Below are 23373 nucleotides of genomic sequence, written 5' to 3'. Positions count from 1 at the left end.
AAAGGTCTGATGATGAATACACGTTTTACTGTATTACATCCCTCTGCGCTCAAAACATTTTGTCAACAAAAGCACACAGCTGAAATGTGCAAGGTAGGCAAAAAATAACCCGTTTTCATCTGTGTGATGTGATAAAATAAGGATTGTTTGTTTTTGTGTGCTTTTTGCAGAATAAATATGGGCTGTGGGTAAAAGAATTTCTCTTGGCAACACATGAGAAGGTTATTAGTTGTATTTCTGCTGTCTTCAGCTGAACAATGGCACTTCATAAGCCATAGTGGATGTAAATATAGCATGAGCAAAGTTTGCCTGCTCTGTAATCACTGCAGAATACACAAAATGACAGCTGAGCGACAAAAGAGGAATGCGTTGACTCAAGTGGAGTCTGCATGCTTGGAAACTCTTTGGAGTTTCGCATCGTTACCTTTTCCTTTATAAGAATTGTGAGCATAAAAAAATACGTGCCGGATGCTTCAAGTTGTAAATGAGCAGATCATTGATTGAGACGGTGACAGGATTTGTTTTCCAGTGTCAAATCTTATACAGTACTTTGGACAGGCATCCAGGGAATTTTCTGACCCCCACCCATGGATGATACAGGCATGTCAGTGGTTGCTATAAATGTTAACTGGAGTCGTTAGAATGTATTTCGAATACATGTATTGCACAAAAATAAAAATCTGGAAAGTTATGATTAGTGTTGCAAGTATGTGTAAAAATCCCGGGCCGATAATTGCAGAATCGTACAAATTTCTAATTTACTTTGTATCATAATTTTTTAACATTCCAAAAACTTAAGAATTTATCATTTCTTACATGGAATTTGATTGTAGCTGTGTTTTATGGACTTATTAGTACTGGTGATGTATTTTTCGTATAGATTAGGGTTAATTAGTCTTTTTGTCTACAGACTGTACCGTAAAATGTTTTTTGTATGTTTAAGTTAAAAATCAGATTCTTTTTGTAAAGAAGCCGTACGTCCTGCAAGAACAACAGGTGTTTACTGAAAGGAAAGTGCGACAGCTTATTTTTAAGCACTGTTGTCCTATTAGAGAGAAAGCCAATCAATCCAGTCTTAGTCTGGATCAGAGTCAGTCAGCCCTAAAGTCAACTAGCTTAGATCTAATACACACAAACTCAGGAAACCCAGGGAGCCAGAATCCTGGGGATGTAATGCAAAAGGGAGGAGCACACGGGAAATGAACAGACAAATATTTGCAGATGGCTGCAGATGGCATAAAACAATGGTGTACATCAGTATCGCTCAGTTGCATAATAATGCAATGGAACCACAAATATACATAGCTACATGGTGCTTATCTATTTGTAAATGTACTCAGCTATAAATATTGCAGATATTTTTTGTATTGGACAGCTATCTGGAGGTTCACAGAAGCAGCTGTTTAGAAGAACAAGGGAGAGCTGAGCATTCAGTGGCTGAATTTAGGGGGCGAAGCAGTTTCCTTTGTGAGTAAATCTCCTCGCTCCACTCTTCCTGCCGCTGGCCTCATTCTCAGTTCCCGCCAGGAACAGGCTAAGACTTTCCCCTGCACTCTTGGTCTTCTTCAACACCACAGAGAACCACATATAGACACACACAAACCACCAACCAAAAACTCGTCACACAAAATCTTGTGAGAATGAGCAGAAAGAGTAGATGCGCGAGACATTCAGAGCAGGCTGTTTTCTGACAAATGACAAATGTCGACTTCTGAAGTCGTAAACCTTGTCCAGATTCAAAAGGAAGCATTCCACAATGAATTCTGTACATACTGTCAACACCTAATGCTTCCAGAAAGCTTGCCCTCCCTCCCTTCCTCAGAACAGCGCAGCACGTATTGAGTTCTAGACCACACCCAACCAGAGTTCTGGGCTGTTCAGGATTTTGGAGAGGAGGAGCGCGCTCTTTTTCCTCATTTCACTACTACTACGTTTACCCTGCAGTCACGTTCACGCTTGCATCACTTCGTCTCCACGTCTGCCTGCCCTCTCCAAACTATACAATATCTGACCCTTTAGGCTTTGACTTCAGCGGTGAGTGTGAATCATAAGCGACTTTTTGTACGTGCATGCAAACCGTTTTTAAGTGAGTCATAAAACTCTTTTTAAAAGGATCACAGCATGTCTAGAAAATACTGGCTGGAGTAAGTAGGCAGTTGATTTATTGCTGTCTGAAAGGCTTTATTTATGTGTTTGAGACTTTATTGCTTGAAAATGTAAACTGACGGTGAGAAAAGGGGCGTTGGCGGTGATGCTTCACTGATGAATCACCAGCTTATACTTATTACTAGACTTGACTTCATATTCTTAGACGTTTTGTTTACTTATGAACTTTTTAATTCTGCTTCAAAGCAAGTGGGATAATCTAGTCTGACTTTAGTTTTTAGAATAGAAAAGAATGAGAGGTTTTGAATGAACACAACAGACCTGTACTTAAATCTCTTCAGTATTTGTTCTCGTGTTTGGCGGTTGTGCATTTTAAAATCATTTAGAGTGAAGTACCATCAACAGTCTCTCATATCGCCCCCTGGTGAAGGCATGGAGGTCAGTACAGTCTGTAGTGATCTTCAGATGTTTTTATCATAACTGAACTTTTTTTTATAAAACATTTTAAATATGTATTTTTTCAAAATATGAATATTGAGAGGAAAATGACAATATAGTTACATAAAAATATATCCTATGTATATGTAATGTACTTTATAAACAGTTTATATTTCCAACTATATATATAATATATATATTAATCACATTCTGTATATATGATTTTATATAATGTAGATTATTAAAAATAAACTTTCCTAAAACAATGGATTTTGTAGATTTAAAATAAAAAAATGGACGTGGGATGGGTGTAGGAACACAAACAAACAAAAAAACGTTATATGTAGATTGGATAAGGGTGTGATATTTTGTGCTTTACAAGGCCAAGCATTGTTCCCAACATGGTACTGCAACTTGTTTTGCACATTTGATTAATTTTGCATGTGTGGCATTTCATCTCTCTCAATCGAGTGTGTGTGAAAGATAGTCGCAGTGCTTTCTCGGTGGCACATTCCAGCGTGTTGCTCGTGGGACAGTTTTGGGGGTGGGGAGTGTGAAGTGTGTTCATGAGGTGCAGCCGTTTTCACTGGACTGGATTTCCGGACGCCCGTCTGCTCTGCTATTACAACACAAACACAGCCGCAGTGAGCGCCATAACTCAAACCCACCTATCAAAAGCCAAACCGCTCCAGGAAAGGATATATGCACGAGCCTTTAAAACACAACATGATGTATAGTCCGGTCATCGTGAAAACTCATATCCACCATTATTTGAAACAAATTTATCATCCTGCTCACAGTTTGTGTTGTAGTCCAGCCTATCCATACATCACCCATGGTGCAACTCTGTTGTGGTGGCCATTTCGCACCAACTCCCCTGTTGAGAGTCTATGCTGGATGATTTGGACAAAGTGATGGCTTCTTTTCCATGTATTAATTTTCCATGCTGCAAAAGTGAGAGGTTTTTTCCCAGTTGCTTATTGACCAAGTTGTTTTCCGACCTCAGTTTCTCTCTCTCTCTTTTGTTTTGGGTTGCTGATTGATCTAGCAGAACTGATGCCACTCAGAAATGTGCTGCTTGCAGGGATTTGCAAAGAATAGGTGGCGGGTTTTGTTTGCGGATGGATTGTTTCATTAGAATCTATGCTGTCAACGATTGGATCAGGAAATGCCTCTCCCTTTGGCTGAGCCAAATCTCTGGACACTGTTTTTTAACCCTCAGACTGACCAAGCTACAAGTGTGTCCCCCAGTGTTCAGTTATATATATAAACTAAATGTGAAACCATTGGACTGATTGGTCATACATATTTTCCTGATTTGATTCAGTTTGGACAACATTTATTTCTTTCTAAATCATTTGGGTGTATTTCATTTATAATTGTAATTTAGCTTGTATTTTATAGACTGAAAATTCAATTTAAAAAGTTTCATATTGAGTCAAATTGTTAACTTGTCTTTGTAAACTGGTTGATTGAAAGTTCTGCTGCCTCGTGAATCATTCCTTTTGGAATTTATGTTATATTGGTCACTGTGTTTTTTTTATATTTATAAAATTATTTGTTGATGAATCATGCATAATTGGACACTTTATATAATTTTGAATCACCTTAACGTATCGTCTCTTGCAATATGGTACATGAAGCTGAAAATGCAGTGCTGCTCTTGTTTCATGTTCAAATGAAACTCACTGGATTCTGAACTTCAGTTGAAGGGTGACTGTAAAGGACAGGGAGCTGTTTACTAACTCCACTGCTGTTGCTTCAGCAAAACTGTGAAAAGAATTCTGATACTTTAATCTCGCCTTGATCTGCTAATGTGAGGATTCAGAAGATATGATCAGATTATTGGAGTGTTCTCAGCGACATAATGCTGTGAAAACAGAGAGAAAAATGAAGCAGTCCTCTAAAGATGTTTCCATTGACTTGAAGCTCGGTAATCTTTATTTGTTTTCAGCAATTACAGAAAGAATAACACCGAAAGACATTCTTCTCCAGTGATAGGTGGAATCCAGGGTCACAGTTGTGTCACAGACGCAGTGGCTTGGAAAATGTGTGAATCGTAAAACCAGTCTGAGTCTTTGAGTCTGGGACGCTGTGATGTGTTTGCATGTTTTTTGGTTCGAGACAATGAATTGCACATGTGTTGCTGTTGATTTTGGTAGCCACGTGTGCACAGGGGTGACACTGCTGAAGCTGAAGCCCTGTTAGCTTTTGAAGAACTCTAAGAGGATGTCTTACTTGAGATACCAGTCTTACCAGAGATCCACACCAACTACTGCATGTTTAGCAATAAACAGTCACATTCCATGCTAATATAACAGAGGGGAAGAAAACGATAGGGTCTCCTTGACAGACACGCACTTAGAGGCAAGACGGGGATGTGCCTGTCTGGGTGTGTTTGTATTGTCGTGCCTTAAGGTGATGTCTAACGGGTCAGTTTTCTATCACAAACTGCATTTTGTATTCATTTGGAGAATCAGTGGGAGGGTGCTTGATTACAGAGATTTCACGTTAATACCATTTACCAATAATCTCTATTTTTGAACTTACTATTTGGTTTAAAGAAACTGTAGTCAATAGTTTTGTCAATTCTTTCATTCTGTGAATTATTTTTTTTTTCCAATATATTTTATTGGGTTTTTCTCTATTCTGTGAATTTAAGTACTGATAAGTATAATGTACATTATTTTATAACCATTAGTTAAAAAGTCACCTCAAAACAGGCGGGACTATTCGTGAAAACAGCAACCTAGAAATAGTGTAGAATCTTACATATATTTTAATCGTTAATGCTGTAAAGTTGCTTTATTTGAAATATTTGTAAACACTTATAAGTTTCCTTGACATTTATAATGTTACATTTATTTTAATTGACTGCTTTAACAAAAGGTTGCACTTTGTTTTTAACATTGATAAAGAAAAATAATACATTTTCTTGTACAGCACATGGGCATATTAGAATGATTTCTAAAGGATCGTGTGAACCTGAAGGTTAATAATGATGAACATTCAGCTTAGCCACCACAGGAATAAAATAAAAATGTAACACTTTAAAAAACATGTATTTTAAACAGTATTTTAGTCCACTTTTTTTCAGTATTTTAAATGCAGGCTCTTTAAAAAGAAAGAAAGAACGAAAGAAAAACCCTACAGACCTAAAATTTAAAATTTAAGTGTTTATGACCTTAGCCAGTCTGATTTTTTTTTCAGTTTGAGAGCTTTAAAATTCTTCTCTTGTCTGTGGCTTTAGTGCACTTAAGATTTAAAACTTGCTGCTAAGTGCACTGGACGCAACAAGAAACTCCTTGGGAGTAACAAGAGTTTTCTCTTCATCCCTGCTGAAAGATCAAAGGAGCTGCTGAGAATCCGGACAGTGTGTGAATGCATTAAACACAGCCGTCCTGATTCCCAGCGAGAGGGGTTGTCTGGATGTGGCCGCAGGGGTTCAGCAGCGTGTCTTTTGACAGATGCATGTGGGAGCCGTTACTCATGCTGGCGGCGTGTCATCAGTGGAATGCGATGTGAAAACAGGGCCTGAGGCACCTGAGCACAGTTGCTCTGCGGTAGAGCCATAGCAATAAGATGAAAGCCTATCAGCATCCAGTGCAGACTTTCAACCCAGCAGGCCACGCTGAGAGCAGAGCGGGACCCTACCGTGTGTGAATGAGACTCCTCCTGAGATCAGCTGCAGCAGAAACACATGCGCCTTGCCAAAATACACTCCTTTTACAAAATGAGGAGTCCCTTGTGCCAAAACTGCCCAGAATGGTGTTGAAATGTCTGTGGAGTACCTCAGGGTTTTGTAATAGGAACCTTAAGGTTTGTACAAGTATGGCGTTCACACTGTATACATCATTCTCACTGGGAGTTTGTTTCCTTTTTCCTTTTCTTTTTTCGTATCCAAGAGTACTTTTTACTGGGTGGGGCTTATAGGTGATACCCAAAAGCAAGCTTTGTTTGTTCTGTACATTAAACTATATTTCAGGCAGCTTGCCAAAAGCAGCAACTCTGGCTTTTGTCTTTTCTACAAAAATGAAGTCTCATGTTTCCATTCTGGTTCACAAGGACCAGTGGTACTGCAGGGGCTGAACAGTAGGGAAAAGATCATCAGAAACATCAGTAACAGGTCTGATTGTCAGCATGTGTTCAGAGCTGTATAATTTAATTTCCTACGACACTGTAAATGTGAAGTGCAGTTGTTAATTTGAGGAGCTATTTCTGACTCAGAAATGATGAGCTGGTGTAAGTGTAGTTTTGGTAGAAGTTAGTTTGATTCAGGCCTACTAAATAATATTCTTATTCATTCTTTTTTTTAATAAAATTTTCATAACTGGGTGTTCAAGTGAAATGACTTCTCCCTGGTGATGTATGCTGGACTTCTCCAAGCATTTAGTCTGCATAAACTCCCTTTAAACTGTCCTTTCTTAAAATTGACTGTAAGCTCTCATTCATACTTGTCTGGATCTGTATCAGCAACTAATGCATATAATCAGGTCCCTCATTTATTTGTACGTTCCACACAAAAGGTTTGGAACTACATGAGTAACAAAATTTTCCTATTTAAGACAAGCAAGATTTATGATATAGAATATTATCCTTGAAAAAAAGTATTGTGTTTTGAGTATTGTGGGCAAAGAAACCAAAAGGTGACAGTATTGTGATCACACGACTAAAGTAACGCAGACGTGCCAAAAATGTGTGTCAGAGTTCTTCACGTGTTAACTTGACTTTGAAATGACCCTTGTAGCAATTTGCAATACATACCCCAGATCGCAGATCTTAGCTACAGATTACCCAAGATGCCCCCGACAAATATGCTAGAAGGCAATATGTGAGAAAATGCTTATCTTGATGTCTTTGTGTAAACTGCAGCCATCAAACCTTACAAGAGGCCTGTTAGGAAATCAGTTGAATGCGACCCAGCAGGCACATTTCAGTGCTTAATTTTAACTTTATTGAGCAAGAACGGGGCTGTGTTTAATTTATGACTGTATTTGAGAACAAACGCCCCTGTCCCTGAGAGGATAAACATGAGTGCTTCAATGAAAATGAGTCTGGGAGAATGCATTGATCTTAATTAGATTATTGTTTATAGCTTTCAGAATGCCTAGCACTTGCTGAGAAATGAAGATGTTGCTTATCCATGGCTGTTAACCTTCACGGCTTTCAGAGAACGGTTCTTTTTAGCACATTTCCTTTTATCCTGGCAGTGAAGGACGTCTACAACAAAAGGCTTGCGTGGATTGAGTCCACACTAAACTGTGTGCATCATCGTTTCTTCTCGTTTCTGATCCATTGCACGATTTTCTTCCCTTTTATCTGCATTCTCTCAGATCTCGGAGTGCTAGTTGGTCTCTGGACTGTGAAACAACCCACGAACGGTTTGTTACCTTTGGGCTGACATTTGAAACCGCAGGCCATGTCAAACGTACACACTAAAACATTCCCCCTCATATCCCTCGTTTACTTTGAGGTTTTCCCTCTAGCTCAGCATTGGTAGTTAGGGTCAGGTTAGGTCAAACCGGGCGGCAACATTTTCTGCAGTTCCCATTTGCATGTTTTTATCATCATTTATTGATTTATTTAACAACTGTTGTGTTATCTGGACTACGTGAGCAAAATATTTGCTCCAGACATAATTCATAAGCACTTCATGCATTGGATTTCGCTCAATGATCTGTTTCCTGAGCAGAGTTATGGATGTCTGACTGCGTCATGTTGCTGAGGAACATTCCTTTCCGTGAGTTAAAGCTGCTTCTGTTTAAATGCAGCAGGAGAAACAATGACGCACAATCAAACGGCAATAATTGTCCGTCTGTCCGTGCCTTTGACGTCACAGATCAGGATAGTCTATAGTGAAGCACTTTGTGATTGTTTCTGTGCTCAGTGGAAGTTTGGGACAATCACCACAAAATGTAACAAAATAAGTTAACTTCAATTTTCTATATATAATTACCATAGCATAGTTACCATAATTGTACCAAAATAAATCTAAAAATAAAATGTACTGTCATTTTTCACCTTACGATAATAGGTAATGAATTACATATCTTAATCTTAAATTTGTGTTAAGCATCCAATTAGCATTCATATATATATTATTATTTTTAAAGTGGCATTTACAGCTCGAGCTAAAAAAAAAGATAAATGGCAATGTATCAAATATGCAAACTGGAAATAAAATGAAACAGTTTTGCACATTAAAGGGATAGTACACCCAGAAAATGATAATTCTGTCATAATTTACTTATGTTCATGTAGTTTCAAACCTGTATAGGAAAGAGATATTTTGAAAAGTAACTTTTCTAATAATTGAAAGATCTGTTGACAAAGTTACTAAAAGGATTCCCAAATGAATTAAGATTTAATTGAATCGGAATATAAACAAATCTGCTATAATCAGTTCCGATATCCAGCCGTGGTCGTAAGTGATGTACAGTGTACAGATGCCCTGGATTAAAGCTGCAAAGCTTTGCTGGGTGGCATTGAAGCTTTCCTTCTCAATCATTTGTTCCATGACAGCAGTTTCTGTTTTCACCAGTGGCCGACTTGGAAGTCTGCTGGAGACTGCGGCTTTTATGAAAAAATGACATTAAAAGTGAAACTCAAGTCAGCGTTTTCCACCAAGCTTAGGGGAAATGAGCAGGGGCTCCATAGCGTTTACAAACACACACACACACACACAGTCATACGCAGACATTTCCCAGTGCAGAAATAAGTTGACATGGCTTATCTTCTACCTTTTAAAGCGCTGACTCCAATTAATTTGCTAATGATGGTTTGTAAATTCCCTTGAAACCTCTAGGCTTGAGATGTATGGCTGTCATTATCATCCCGCAGGATTGTACATAGCAAACTAAAACACCACAGCCAGTTTCCAAGACAAACGCTCGTAGGTTTTCATGTCTCAGCCTATATAAACTTTAACGGGGCCTCGGCCCCCAGCTCTATAAGGCTGAGTTAAATGCTGGATTTTTTTTTTTTCGTCTTGTGCAGCTGTAGTACAGATGTCTGTGATTTGTGATATGACTTGAGGCTGACTGATTGATCTAATGTACAGAAATGACATAACTATTCATTAATGGTTAGCCACACTTAAAGGCCACACAAGATGTCTTGTATGTAAGGAGTTCTTTCTGCCCTCACTTGATTCATTTATATAGACATAATTCAGCTTCATCATTTAAGGAACATACCAGATTCAGTTCAAGTTCAGCTGTTATTTTAAGTATCATTTATTTACTATAGTATATACTATAGTACTATATAGTATTTTTTATTTTATTTTTGTTAACAATATTAACTCCAGGCCAGTTTTGAAGGATTTAAAAGCAAACTATAAACTACATAATTTTTATAAACACTCTATGAATTGTTCTCTTAAAACATGTGATCATTTGAACTGTAAAACTGTATAAGCAGTTTTAAGCTTGATGATGTGATAAAATTAAAAATTTACCAGAACTTACACAAAAACGTTGGTAAGCAAATTACACGTTAAATATATATATATTTTTTTTAATCAACATGGTGCTGATAGAGCTTAAATTACACTGAATGTGGAGTTTTCCTCCTAGACTCTTATTGGCGGTTACAGGTACACTGCTCCTGTGAAGGCTGAACTGAATCACCCGTGAAGCTGATTCCACGCTCGCCGTTGGCCTCAGTGAACCTCTACAGTAGATCTTTTGTTTCTCAAAGGCCCGAGGGGACTGTGCACAGTCGATTATCTCTCTGTGTAGCCAACATGCAATTTTCAGTATGTTCTTCCGCGTGTATTCTGTGTTTAGTGGGCCTCTGTCTGGTCAAAGGGTTTCATTTTCCTCACTTCTTAACCGTCTACAGGAATTTTCTTCCTCAATTCCCCACCATTCACAGAGCCGCTAGTGACGTAAACAACAAAACACTGGCCTTCTGTGCGTTAAATGCCGCATTTGCGCCATTATGGATTTCAGCAAATTAACGGGCTCCTCACAGCAGCTCTTGGAAATGCAGTGATTCTAACAGACTGCTACAGTCTCAGATGAAAAATGCATAAAGGTGTAACTTTAAGACCTCAATTAAGAAAGTTAATTAATCTGGTGGTTTCTTTATATCTGCTTGATTTCTCTTGCATCCTTTTTGACTCTTGAAAGCTTCGGTCTCCATTCATTGTAAATGCATGATTCAAATAGTTTTCACTTTTTTTTTTAAATCCCTGAATCATCTGCTCAACACATTTCCCACTTCAGATCACAGATTTTTGGACAGCGTGTTTTGAGTTTTTGGTCTCACGTTCTTCCTCCCCCGACTCCTCCCCTTTCCAGCCCTCTACGCCCCCCTGGTACAACACAGGAAGGCAGCTGAGGAGCAAATTAAGACCATGTGTGGACCGAGTACACGATACGCTGCGATTTAATGAGACCAGCCTCCCACTTTACACTCTACAGAGACAGACAGCTAATGTACAGCCTGAGGGGATGAAGATCTCCGGAGGATTTCCACTACAGTCTCTGAATAAATGACCAACATTCTCAGTCTTTGTTAATGCATAAACTTCATTTTGTTCCCAGTGCCTTCCCTGACTTTAGGAGAAACTCTGAAAGTCAAAAAGAGAGGATTTTCAGGCCCGTGTTTGTAGAGACTGCTCTGAAAATCTTCTAGAAGACGAGCGGCATCCTGTACCCTCCCACACTGCGTCTCCCTTGTGTGCTAAGGCCGGTTTCCTCTTCCGATTCGGGTCTCTTTTAATATGGTCTTGTTGGCTGAATCTTTCTGGCTCGGTCGTGAGCGGAAGGTTTCTTAGCTTTCTTTAAGATAGGCTCAAACAGAAACCCACCATTCTTTTACCATTTTCCCGCCTAAACTCTGCATTGCTTGAATGCCACACCCTGTTTTCCCACCTCCTATCTTAAAGAGACAGTTTACTCTCTAACTAAGACTCTGCCATTACATACACTTCTATCTGTTGTTCCAAACGTGTATGGCTTCCTGTCTTTGACTCCAGAGGAGATGTTAAACAGGATCTCCAGGGTCTATTCTTTAAGTTGTAAGTAGGGATGTCTTATAAATAAATAAATATTCCCCACTTGATGCTTCTTGATAACTGTGGAGAGTTTTCACATCTTGACTCAATGGCGCCACCTCAGGTTAGATTCATACACCTGGAGCAAAATAGCTTCTTCTTCTTCATTAAGATGGTAGTCATTGATAATCTGGTTGTGTATAACCCGTATAAAAGGGAAACAGATTAAATGAAAAAGGCTTTGGAGGAGATAAACATAATCTTTACATTCCGTTTATATTGTTCATTTACCTCCTTCTGTATCCTTTTTGCTGAGTTTTTGTTATATTTTCTGGACACTAACCTACAAATCCGTCAGTTTCCGTTGCAGTCTTGTATTTCAAAGTTTACAATTCTGTTTGTGTATCAAATAAAATAATGAAAATGTAAATTTTGTTTTCTAGCAAATAAAACCACATACAGTTTTTGCGACATGAATTTTACAGACATAGTGCTGAGGTGATCTAGTCTTAGGGGTGTCTTTTTTTTAGATTTATTGTATCCTCAAGTACTGAGCATTAAAGCACTTCAGAGCAAAAAATGGGTTTTCTCACCTCCAGTATAAACTTACAGGCACTATACAAGATGAAGGAGGAAAAAAAGCCATTCATAAATGGCTCGGAGCGGTTGTGGTGCAGGAGGAGATGTATAGGCTGTCTGTATGTGGCTGTAGTGCAGTGAATCATGGGAAGCTAAATTAGCGTCTGACTCTGAGGCTCACGTGTATGACGTAAGAAGCTGACTGTGTTTTTCACCAAAACCTGCGTGAGGTTTTAGACTTGAATGATCAGTAAAATCTGACAAAATCATAAACGGGAATCACTATAAAAAGATTTTACTGAATAATATCAAACAGTTTGTATTGTTTGGCATGGCATCTAACCCTAAGCATCTGTGACATTTATTTGATTTTAATTGTTGAAGAATACTGGTGCGCAGTCTGCTAAGTCAGCAAAACTGAAATTGCTAACACTTTACAAAAATATCCTATAAGTTAATATAAATGTATTAACAAACATTCTTTTTTAAAATGACCAATGCATAAGTATTTACTCATCATGTTATCAAAAATACGAAATACATCTTTTCATTGTTAACTCGGGTCCATTACATAATATCAATTATTTAAAATAATGCTCTGTGGGTATTTGTCATTGTTAAAAATGTTTGATTTCTTTTCATTAGTGTAAAAAAACCAAATAAATAATCAATAACAGGAACAATACGCATATATTTGTGAATAAGTACTTCCAAGGTCAAAGTGCAGAATAGGGGTGGGATGCTCAAATGGGCACATGGTGATTTCCCACCAAGAGAAGCAGAAAACGACCGTCTCAGCTATTCATTTAACACGATTTTTTTTCTTTTTCAGATTCTCCTGCTTTTGATTTTCTGTTCCACCATCAGCCATGTTGATTATTTTGGCCTCTATCGTCCTCTTTCACATCACTTCAGCAATACTACTCTTCATAGCAACCATCAAAAATGTAAGTTGACCTTCTTCAGCACGATTACTGTTCAGTGTTATTATTTCAGGATTTCAGCACAAAAACCTCCCTTAACTCAAGCAGCAACATTTCTGCTGAGGTTACCACAGGCCACAACAGCACCCGCTGTAAAATGTAGTGCTTTAAAGCGTTATGTTTAATAAACACACTTTTCTATATATGTATACATATTTGGATTTCACTAAATTACCTGAAAAAGGGACATTTCTTTTGTTATAGTTTCAGTTTATTTTCTTACAATATATATTCTGCGTCTTTTCAAGGCATGGTGGGTTGGGGAGGATGCCACCTTAGATCTCTGGTATTACTGCAATAACACAGGCTGTTATGATATACCGAAAAGTGCAACCTCTGAAACAGGTAAGCCTTGATTATTATAAAATCTGAATCTAATGTAACCACCATTCATTTTGGTCAGAGCAAAATGTCACACAGTATAAACGACTGTATTAAAGTTGTTTATTGATAAAACCTGTCCAGAAGAAGACACTTATTTCCTCTTGGTTCTCTTCGTCTTTATCAGCCTATCTTCAGACGGTCCAGGCCACCATGATACTGGCCACTATCTTGTGCTGTGTGGGTTTCTTTGTCTTCATCCTTCAGCTCTTCCGTCTGAAGCAGGGCGAGAGGTTCGTGTACGCGGCCATCATCCAACTCTTGTCTGGTGAGTTCCCTCCTACAGTATATTTCTAATATTTTTCGAATATATTTCTATATTTCTAATCATTGTTAGCTGCACAGCTGTCTATGCACTATGCAAAGAAAATGTACAATCAGTCATTCTGCAAACCTCAAGTCAAGAAGCACCCTGAAGCATTTTTCTGTAAATTGCCCCAGCTTTGAACGACTTATTTTGTAAGATGGATGCAGAAAAAAACTTTTAACATTTTTATAAGAAGTACATCTACACAGCTCATACAAAACGGAGAGTTTACTCACCCTCAGATCATCCAAGACCTAGATGATTTTGTTTCGTCTCCGGATTAGAATTGGAAAAAGTTAGCATTACATCAGTTGCTCATTAATGGATCCTCTGCAGTGAATGGGTGCCGTCAGAACCAGAGTCTAAACAGCTTATATAAACATCACTATGATCCACAATTAATCGACACCACTCCAGTCCATCACCTAATGACCTGTGATGCGAAACCTGCTTGTTTATAAGAAACAAATCCTTCATTTTAGTCATTTTTCCACTTCAGACCATTTCTTCCAGCTTAAACGTGAGCAATGTGTTTAGAACAAAAATAGTCAAAAACTGTTTTGAACAAACATGCATTTATTGTGATGTTAGAGGACAGCAGGTGAAAGACCTTTTTCACGAAACGGATTAATGTCTACGATTAAGTTGCAAACAAATAGCTTTGACTTCACAGTTATTTGATAAACTGTGGATTATTGCAAAGTTTTTATCAGCTGTTTGAACTCTCATTCCGACGGCACCCATTCACTGCAGAGTACATATTGGTAAGCAGCTGACTTAATGTTACATTTAGGTAAGGAAACAAACCCTTGAAGAGCCCATTTGCACATGAACTATTCCATTAAAAAAATATGTTTGTATTTTTGTGTAATATTTTTGAGTTTATTTATTATTTGTTGAATGTTGAATCTTTATCCGTCAAGTATCTGTGATCTTTAAAGGTGTAGTTCAACTAAGAATGGAAATTCTGCAATTAATTACTCGCGTGAGACCTTCACTCATCCTCATAATCCAAATTAAGATATTTCTGATTAAATCCTAGAGCTCCATATACAGCAATACCACACTTAAGACACAAAAAGGCAGTGAGGACATCCTTAAACTAATAGATGTGGACTATTTTAATTGGGTCTTTACCACCTTTCTTGATCTTGAACATATCAGTTGGGTTGCCGTCTATGGAGGGGTCAGATTTCATCAAAGATGACGGCTACTATTTAAAACAGGATTTTCATTCAAAGGTGAACTGTCCCTTTAAATACTACCAGCCAACTGTAAATTGCCCCTTTTTCCTTTCCGCAGCTTTCTGTGTGATGACCGGTGCATCCATATACATAGCAGATCACTCAAACGTAAAAGAGCAGATTAAGGATGGAGGTTACGGATATTCCTTCGTCTTGGCCTGGGTCGCCTTCCCCATGACGCTGCTGAGCGGCTTGATGTACCTAGTGCTAAGAAAACGCAAATAAAGCACAACACACCACCTCACTAGCTGCCACCAGCTACAGCCTTAGCCAAGAGACTTTATTTGTAATGATACTTGTTTTTATACGTAGATGAAACATTTGCCAAAGTTAGAACGAAGTAGATGATCTCACACTATTAATCGCTGCATACTGGAAACTTAATTAGATTTTATTCATAGTATGTCACTTTTTTTTTTTTTTTTTGCGTATAATTTAGTCGTACCTGCCCAGCGAAAGAAGTGCTGTGATTTAGAGAGGTAAAATAGGGAGTGGAAAATTAAAAGACATGAGTGGGAAATATAATAGGACGTATTTATACCGCGGAACCACTATGGGCTCAGGTGTATTCGTACACAAGGCATGATGTGAAATTGGCCTTATATGAAACACTTGGCGTGTAGTAAATGACACGCTAGTGCGATGTTTCCTGGTCATTGTATGTGCCTGGGGAAAAAGTCATTAAAACTAAATCTGAATGAAATATTGTGCTGCCAGTTTGCTGAGCACTATATCATACTTGAAGCTGAACAAATTTTCAATATTAGTGGCACGACGTGTTCTCGTGTATAGTTTTTTTGTTTTTTTTTTGTAAAATAATCTTTTAGTGTTGACTAATTATATTGCATGTTTTTGTATTTTGTTTGAAGCATTTATTTGAAATCATTATTAACATAAGTACAGATTTCTAGCTCTTTTAGGCATTCTGTTTGATTAGGGCACTTGGGATTTTATTTTGTCATATTCACGCAAATAACCTTGAGATGACGGTGTTGGTGAAGCACACCGATGGTTTTAGTTTTCCTTTCTTATGTAATCATTTCGTCCTCAAGTCTGCTACGGAATAAGCAATTAGCTAATATTATTTAGGCGAAAGTGAAGTTAAGCTGTATTTATTAAGACTAACTGCATTGTTGCTGTTAATATTTTTTTTTTTGTAATGAAGTATTATATCAACAGGCCTGAACATGTTTGTTTAATGCTTATTTTTCAGAAGGTTTTAATGAATATTAGCGAAGGCTTTTGGAATTGGAATGAAACCACAATGGCAGCTTTGTTCTTAAATGTCTGCTGAGTTGTTCAGGTCAGGTCTGTTTCTGGAGACTGATCCCCAACAAGGGCTCAATATTGTTTTTTTTTTTTTTTAATCAAATAAATGTATTTTACATTAACAAAATGTTTGTGACTCTTTTTGTTCTTACAGCAAGTGTCTGAAAAAAAATTCCCTTAGATTTAATTACATTTCCAGTTATTTTTTTACCTGTTTTTTTTTCCAGGTTAAGCATTAACGTAAGACACAAAGTGTGCAGAACTAAGTAACTACTATTAATACAAATAATCTAAACGTTCAACAGAAGGCAAAGCTGTTTCAGATGAGTTCGGATCATTTTACATGTTACTGGCGTAAACTCATGTTTGTGTGAATACTTATCGAATTTTTTTTTTTACTTTGATCTGTTTTCAGATGCTACTGACGCTGTTTTAAGAAAAACGTACTTAAATGTCAAACTGTTACAAACCTATTTTCATATGTGAAAGGAAAGAGAGGATGTCAAGTAAAAAGATCAATGACTACCACCGTCTTTTATGGCAAAATGGTACTGAATGAATTCATCACAAAAAAGTCAGAAGTGAACATTTTTGAGAACGACTTATTCAGTATTACATTTCCATTTGAGTAGAGTGTAATTTCTGCTGTAGTCGCTTACATTAGACGTTAACTATCACCATTTATTATGGCTAGAGACTGCTTTGACTCATACCACTGAAAAGACCTCACATTATGAAGACCAGAGGCAAATGAAATCAGTTTGCAACTTTATAAAAAAACAATGCAAGACAGCAGCTTCTTTTTGAATGTTTTCATGTTAGTAAGACTCATATTAGTGGAATGACTTTCTGGGCTCTTTGTTACTTAAAACCCCAAAAAACAACAACAACAACAACAACAACTAAAAAAACATTTTACTAGAAATAAAAACAAAAAAAAAAAGCTTTCATTTGTACCCAACTTAACATCTTTTAAAGAAATTCAAATCTTAAAAAAAATTAAATACTTGAAATCCCGGTACAAAGAGTCACATTCATACTCCTAACCTTATACAAACAAAAGTTTCAACACTGGTGCAATGTTGCAGAGATCATTTCTGTCCTGATGCAACAGTGCGTATGTCACTATACGGCCCGTACCGGCCAAATATATCCTTCCCCACAACGATAAAGCACAGTCGTTTATCTCCTTTGCAGTCTGACACCTTGCAGGCCATGGGAAGAGGCATGGCTTTGATCTCTCCGAGGCACTTCCATGCTGAAAAAGTGCCGTTTTTGTGTTCATGGGAAACGTAAATGAAGTAGCAATCCATCTCCGCTGCATGGGGATCTTTCTGGTCCACGGTCCAGGCGATGCCTAGTTCTTGAGCGCTTCCAATCCGAGCCAGTTTCAACACCGGCTTCTGGGGCAAGTTGTAAGAAGCAGCTACAACCGGAAGCTCTTTGGGAAACGGCGTGTCTGGGAACGGATGGAGTTTAGAGTGCCAGTCCTCCTTTGGAGAGAAAAAAAAAAAGGGAGAAACTGAAATGTTATGGCTGTTTCGTTGCAAACGTATCGATGCGGTAGAACGAACAAAACATTAGCATACCTCTTGCAGCTGTACTGAAGAACTGACACTGTCCTCCTCCGTAACGCTTAGCTTTTCTTCTGTTCATTAAACAACATCACAGCAAAACAAGAATTAAAGAAACGTGTCTTGCATTAACCATCATTTTAGACAAGAAAAACGAACTAGACAGCATCAGACCTTTACTGGCCACAGGTGGTGCGCTCGAGCGTTTTGACCGTTCCTGTTTTAAGGGTTCTGATTTCTGTAGGGCACAAATGTGGAAACTGCTATAAAACAGTCTGAAAAAGCACATCTATAAAAAGAAAAACGTGAGTGAGAGCATGACGCTGTACCTGATCTGCCGGCTGGGTAACCAGGCTCTCCTCATTCAGTCTGGCTGCTGAACCTGAACAAAAACACATCATGCCCACCTATACACCAGCGCATTGTTTGGAACCATTTGTATTCAAGCTCAATACCTCTGTCTTCTGTAAGCTCAACAGCCTGATTCTTAGGTCGCTGAAATAGAGAGAGAAATGTTCATTTTCTGTTGAAGTAGGTATATGTACGGTAATCTATAAAAAAACAAAAGAATGAACTTTTACCAAGCTTTGCCAGAACCCTTTCTTCGGTCTTCTCAGTGCGGTCGTCTCACAATCATTGTCTGTTAGTGCAAAAACAATCCATTTAATGTGTCACAGTATAAAAATTTGACATTGAAGTTAAAATAAATAATGAAAGCAAGACCTGCTGATGATATTAAAGCGTTGTCACTGAAACACCCTCCATTGACTGAACTTCTGCTTTAAAAAATATTAAATAAATCAGAAATGCACTCCAACAAGACATTTAAATGAGATTTTATTTTTTATAATATTTGTCCACTCACAAGCTTTTTTACGGGTTTGGAACGACATGGGGTTAAAGTGATTAATGACAACTTTAATTTCGGGGGAGAGTAACCCTTTAATGCATTAATAGATTGGCAAAATGTACTCTATAATGTTTCTATTATACCCCTGGATAAAAATGATACTTTTAAAAGTTCCTATTATGCCCCTTTTTACAAGACGTAATCAATCAATCAATCAATCTCAGGTGTCCTAAAAGAGTCAGCTTCACTTCAACTGTCAAATGTACACAAGGTTATGTCAAAAACTCAAAGTTCACATAAACACAGCTGCACATGTATCAGTATATTAGATCTGTGAGACAGCAAATCATCCAGGCCTCACTCCCTCTCATCTCCTGATGTACGCCTGGGGTGGAAACCATTTAAATGATGGAGATCGTCATGTATTAATTCCTGGTAGAAAATTTAGGACTATAAAGTGTATGGGGGAGTTCAGAAAGAGCGCTTACTGATACAGAGAAAAACTCCCTTTGGAGTGAGCTTTGAACATTACATTAGTAAAGAATTCAATCAAAACAATGGAATTTCATTAATATTGCCGCATCTCTGGCAGATCAGTCAAACGGAGCAACGTTTGGGCCGATTTTATTACAAAACATTTTCACAACCCAAATTTGGGGACAGAAAAGCTTAGTCGGTCACCGTTCGAGTTCGTACAGTGAATCGTGATTGCGCTAATTCAACAATTAAGCAGATGGCTAGGATAACAAATAGCTGTAATCATCGGTTTGAACGAGTGAGCTTCGCTGGCCTTGGAACACAAACATTAAGCAGCAATGAACGCCTCTTCAGTGAAGCACACTAGTTTATAAAGCTGCAACAGTCACACATGAAAGTGAAGAAATGCCGCTTGGCAGACAGCACCTCAAGGAAAGAAAAGAAATGGCAAGGTGCCAAGACTGCAGCCTCGAATCCTTACTGAATTAAAAGCAACCCACCGAAAGAGAAAAGAAGACCACAGGGGACCACCGAGACGATTTTACTTTGATCATTCTATTATAATATCTTCTGATTAAACAGTAAATGGAATATTTTAGTGATTGTCATTCATACAGCAGGCTCACTGCTTCTGTACCAGTTTCAAGTCTGCATCACTAAATATAAAGATTCACAACGTAAGACCAAAATGTCAATAATTTGCTTTAATCTGCGCCAGTGATGTATTATAGGTCTAAAACGCTTCAGAATACCTGGATATATTGGTTACTGGTTCAGCTGGAGAGATGCATCTCTGTGGCTGCACAGGAGGAGGACTTGAAGGAGGAGGAGACTGTTAAAAAGATTGAAAACAGCAGTCCTGAGTCATACATGTCTTAAGTGTCATCGTTGTCAAACTTTGGACATCTAGCTCATACCTGATTCTGAGACATCCCTAAAGATCTGAACTTTCTGATATACGCAAATACTGCATCTCCTCTTCGTTTTATCTTCCTTACATGAGCCTGAAAAAAATAATAATAAAGATTTAAATGTGCATTATTCTAAAATGCTGCACCTGCGGGGCACTACGGTATTATGTATTAGTATACTAGTCCACAGAAACGGGAAAGCTGGACACTTACTTCCAGATTCTTGATTCTGGCATCGTATCTGGGTTCACTGTTCACTTCACCGATTCTCTCCAACAGATTCTTCATCTTGGAGTCAGACTGCTCGACTGCAGTCACAACCTTATCTGATATAATCTTTTCAATCTAGCAATAAACAGGTTACGAACGGGGTGAGATCATATGCACTTCTGGAAATACACACACGGTCTGTGCACCATTCGATACTGAATTTACTCTGTAGAATAAAACGGCAAAGTATCGTAATGTTATGTTTACCGCAGGCTTTATTTTAATCATAAATCATTATAAAACACGATAAACATTTTATACATGATAAAACCCTATAGAAAAACCAATGACATTCTTTATGAATTCCATTGTATTTTTTCCCATACCTTGGAAGTCAATGGGGACAACAAACTTTTTAAACTGCATACAAGCCGCATCCGCTCTATTTAAAAAAGTTTTGCAAGCCACACATATGTATGGTTTTAGATTAGATATTTACTACAGGAACAGAACGATTTGGAATTGTAAATGTACATGTATGTACCTAAATAGATCCTTTCCTAACCTGTATTTTAACACGGCAGCAACTTTGCTGATTAAAACGCTCTTCCCGCTGCCTCCTCCAGCGTCTCACCATAGACTCATTGACGCTAAGCTTCTTGTGTAGCGAGATCGATGGCCTTCAACTTAAAACTTGCATCATACGAACTTCTTCGTGTGGGTTCCATGATGAAGGGGTGAGGATTTGAAAAGATACAGTTTGACAGGATTGGTCATTTGTCGTCCTTCTATCCGCTTCTACCGACTTATATCTGCTAAAGAGGAACTAGCGTATTCTTCTTTGCATTTATTTTGTCTTAGTTTTGATTCTAATTCCGGTTAGAGCGCTGCAGAATAGCAGAAAATCTGCAGAATAGCCGCACCTTTGTATAAGCCGCATGGTTCAAAACCTATGAAAAAAGCAGCGGCTTATAGTCCAGAATTTACGGTAAGTAGAATATATCCGACCACCTTTAGTTTCAATGACAAACTGTAAATAAATTAGCTTTAATTTTATAGACTATACAAAAAATCCATGTACTTTTTCCCAAAACCTTTTAACTATGATATCAACGTTTATTTTACGTAAAAAAATACGTAAAAAAAGTTCAGTGCACATTTTGTATTGCTGCATTGAACCTGATCATAAAATAATTTGACAGTACTGAACTGATTCAAATTAATGTCCATTTTAGATAAATTAATAAATATTTAAATATGCACAGCAGCTCGTGATCTGAAAGTGTAGAGTTCAGAATTTCGCATTTCAAACCCAGCGTTACAAATACTTCAAAATAATTATATTTCATTACTGTTGTGGGAGAAAAGCTCAGGCGGGACGTAACTGACAAACTTGCCTCGGATCGAGGGAGCTTATTTGCATTCTGCCCACTTTCTTGATCCAAGTGTAAGGTTGCAGAGTCGTCCTCATGTCTGGACCTTTTCATACCTGAGAGGAAGAGGTTAAAGCTCGTTTCATTTTACAGGAGTTCTTTCATCACCCTCAATGTAAACACTGCGCTTTAGATTAAACAACGACCAAGGTTTAGCCGTAACGTTAGCCGTAATACAGACAGCTAGCCCAAAGCTTGTCGCCTAAGACAATCCTGTGCTTTTTATACGTAGATCTACACTGAATTAAACAATCAACCCGGAAATGACGTGAAAGTACAGCAACAACAAGCAAGCAACAACTAAGCTCTCTGGTTAAAATAAACCTCACCGACGCTTTTAACAGCACGTTATTGGTAACAGTAAATGGTCTTTTCCTCTGAAACGCTGACTACATTCGACGATGACGACCCAGAAGCAAATAACAATTCAAACAGTGAAACGTTTAAGCAAGATACAATCCATATTGCTTATTAAATCAGCTGGCCTTAATAAATCAGCACGTTTTCTATCACCATGCAAGCGTCCTTAAAGCGTTTGGAAAACGCACGGACTCTGGCGCTTGCCATACGGCGAGCGTAACAAAGTCCAAACGGAGCCCGCGAATTGTTTGCGTCGCGTCCTCAAAACAAGAGACATTTTTTTAAAACAACACATCTGGACTGCTTTCTTACTTAAACGGAATCCCAAACGCGTCGTAACTGCCGGTCAGCTTAGTAACTTAGTGGGGATTTCCGGTTCTTTGAATAAGTCCCGGCACGAAAGGTAGCGGGTAGCAATGTCCGCTATGTGAATGAATGGTTCTTATGAGTCGAATCTTCTTTACTGAATTTCTTGAACCAGTGCAAACGATTCGTTCACGGATGGAACTAGTAACGTATCGGTCAGAGTGATTCTCGAATCGGCTCACTCACTATGAACTATGAACCAAGATATGCCCGATTCGTAATGATCTGAGATTTGGAGTGAGCAGATAGTAGGAATTAGTAGTAGTATTATTTTTGTCTTTATGTATAAATGTATCTATGTTATAACGTTTGTACTGTTCAATACAAAAATAAAAAAAAGAGCGGATAGTAGGGAACATTTCGAAGTCGACGAAATTTTTACCAACAGCTTTATTTGTAAATGCATTTAATTAAAACGTCTTATAAACATTTTATCATTGCAGTGCTAATGGATACAATTAAAAATACAATGTAATTCATTCTTAACACTTTATGTATGAGCACCGCGTGATGAATAAATCGTCAAAGTATCGTAACGTTGTTTACCGCAGGCTTTATTTTAATCGCAAATCAAAAATCCTTATGATAAAACCCTATCAATGACTGCCTCCGTGACTTTTTTTTTTAGTCAGTGGGGACGATCAACTTTTTGGTTGATAACATATTAGTCAAAATGTGTGTGTTTTAACTTTTGAATTTTGCCACAGTTTTCGCGTTTCAAACCCACCGTTACAAAAACTTTTCACAAATACCCATCTTGACTGAGTCTTTTCCCCGAGTCACCGAGTATGTGAACCGGTTCTTTTAAACGAACTGTTCGAATTAGGAACAGTTTAGCTGCTTGGTTTCAGTCTGCAGTAACTGTTCTCCTCAGTGTGGCT

The 23373-nt window shown here is 38.0% G+C and overlaps 2 protein-coding genes across 8 annotated transcripts; one reads left to right on the top strand and one right to left on the bottom strand.

Annotated features, from left to right (window-relative positions):
• The first annotated feature begins 1883 nt into the window (after positions 1 to 1883).
• Positions 1884 to 16433, top strand: emp2 (epithelial membrane protein 2). The gene is made up of 5 exons (XM_043235085.1): positions 1884 to 2034; positions 12960 to 13074; positions 13359 to 13455; positions 13619 to 13759; positions 15101 to 16433. Exons 2-5 carry the CDS (start codon positions 12997 to 12999, stop codon positions 15265 to 15267), a joined length of 483 nt encoding a protein of 160 aa, XP_043091020.1. The 5' UTR covers positions 1884 to 2034; positions 12960 to 12996; the 3' UTR covers positions 15268 to 16433.
• A 397-nt stretch (positions 16434 to 16830) lies between these two features.
• On the bottom strand, positions 16831 to 22556 carry atf7ip2 (activating transcription factor 7 interacting protein 2). 7 transcript variants are annotated; one of them, XM_043235078.1, is made up of 12 exons: positions 22439 to 22556; positions 21731 to 21822; positions 20337 to 20468; positions 20130 to 20216; positions 19965 to 20044; positions 18609 to 18664; positions 18467 to 18525; positions 18341 to 18380; positions 18215 to 18267; positions 18060 to 18123; positions 17901 to 17959; positions 16831 to 17804 (listed from the first exon to the last, which is right to left on the bottom strand). In XM_043235078.1, the coding sequence occupies exons 2-12, from the start codon at positions 21818 to 21820 to the stop codon at positions 17403 to 17405; spliced, it is 1122 nt and encodes a 373-aa protein (XP_043091013.1). In that variant the 5' UTR covers positions 21821 to 21822; positions 22439 to 22556; the 3' UTR covers positions 16831 to 17402. The 7 variants fall into 7 exon arrangements, with proteins under 7 accessions (XP_043091013.1, XP_043091015.1, XP_043091014.1 ...); XM_043235080.1 differs by having other exon boundaries at positions 18609 to 18661; XM_043235079.1 differs by lacking the exon at positions 22439 to 22556 and adding an exon at positions 22096 to 22431.
• Positions 22557 to 23373: the final 817 nt, after the last annotated feature.

Source organism: Puntigrus tetrazona, chromosome 3 (genome assembly GCF_018831695.1).
Source record: "Puntigrus tetrazona isolate hp1 chromosome 3, ASM1883169v1, whole genome shotgun sequence".
Taxonomy (NCBI): domain Eukaryota; kingdom Metazoa; phylum Chordata; class Actinopteri; order Cypriniformes; family Cyprinidae; genus Puntigrus; species Puntigrus tetrazona.
Note: the sequence above shows the minus strand (reverse complement) of the source record. Positions and strands in the feature narration are given on the sequence as shown.

Bases quoted from the DNA above. Each gene is read 5' to 3' on its own strand.
- emp2 (XM_043235085.1), top strand. From the start codon at position 12,997: ATGTTGATTATTTTGGCCTCTATCGTCCTCTTTCACATCACTTCAGCA. The intron at 13,075-13,358 runs GTAAGTTGACCT...CGTCTTTTCAAG, and splicing joins TCATAGCAACCATCAAAAAT to GCATGGTGGGTTGGGGAGGA. The intron at 13,760-15,100 runs GTGAGTTCCCTC...TCCTTTCCGCAG, and splicing joins CATCATCCAACTCTTGTCTG to CTTTCTGTGTGATGACCGGT.
- atf7ip2 (XM_043235078.1), bottom strand. From the start codon at position 21,820: ATGAAAAGGTCCAGACATGAGGACGACTCTGCAACCTTACACTTGGAT. The intron at 20,469-21,730 runs GCAAGTTTGTCA...GTTTATTGCTAG, and splicing joins ATAAGCTCCCTCGATCCGAG to ATTGAAAAGATTATATCAGA. The intron at 18,526-18,608 runs GTCTTGCTTTCA...TTGCACTAACAG, and splicing joins CGCTTTAATATCATCAGCAG to ACAATGATTGTGAGACGACC.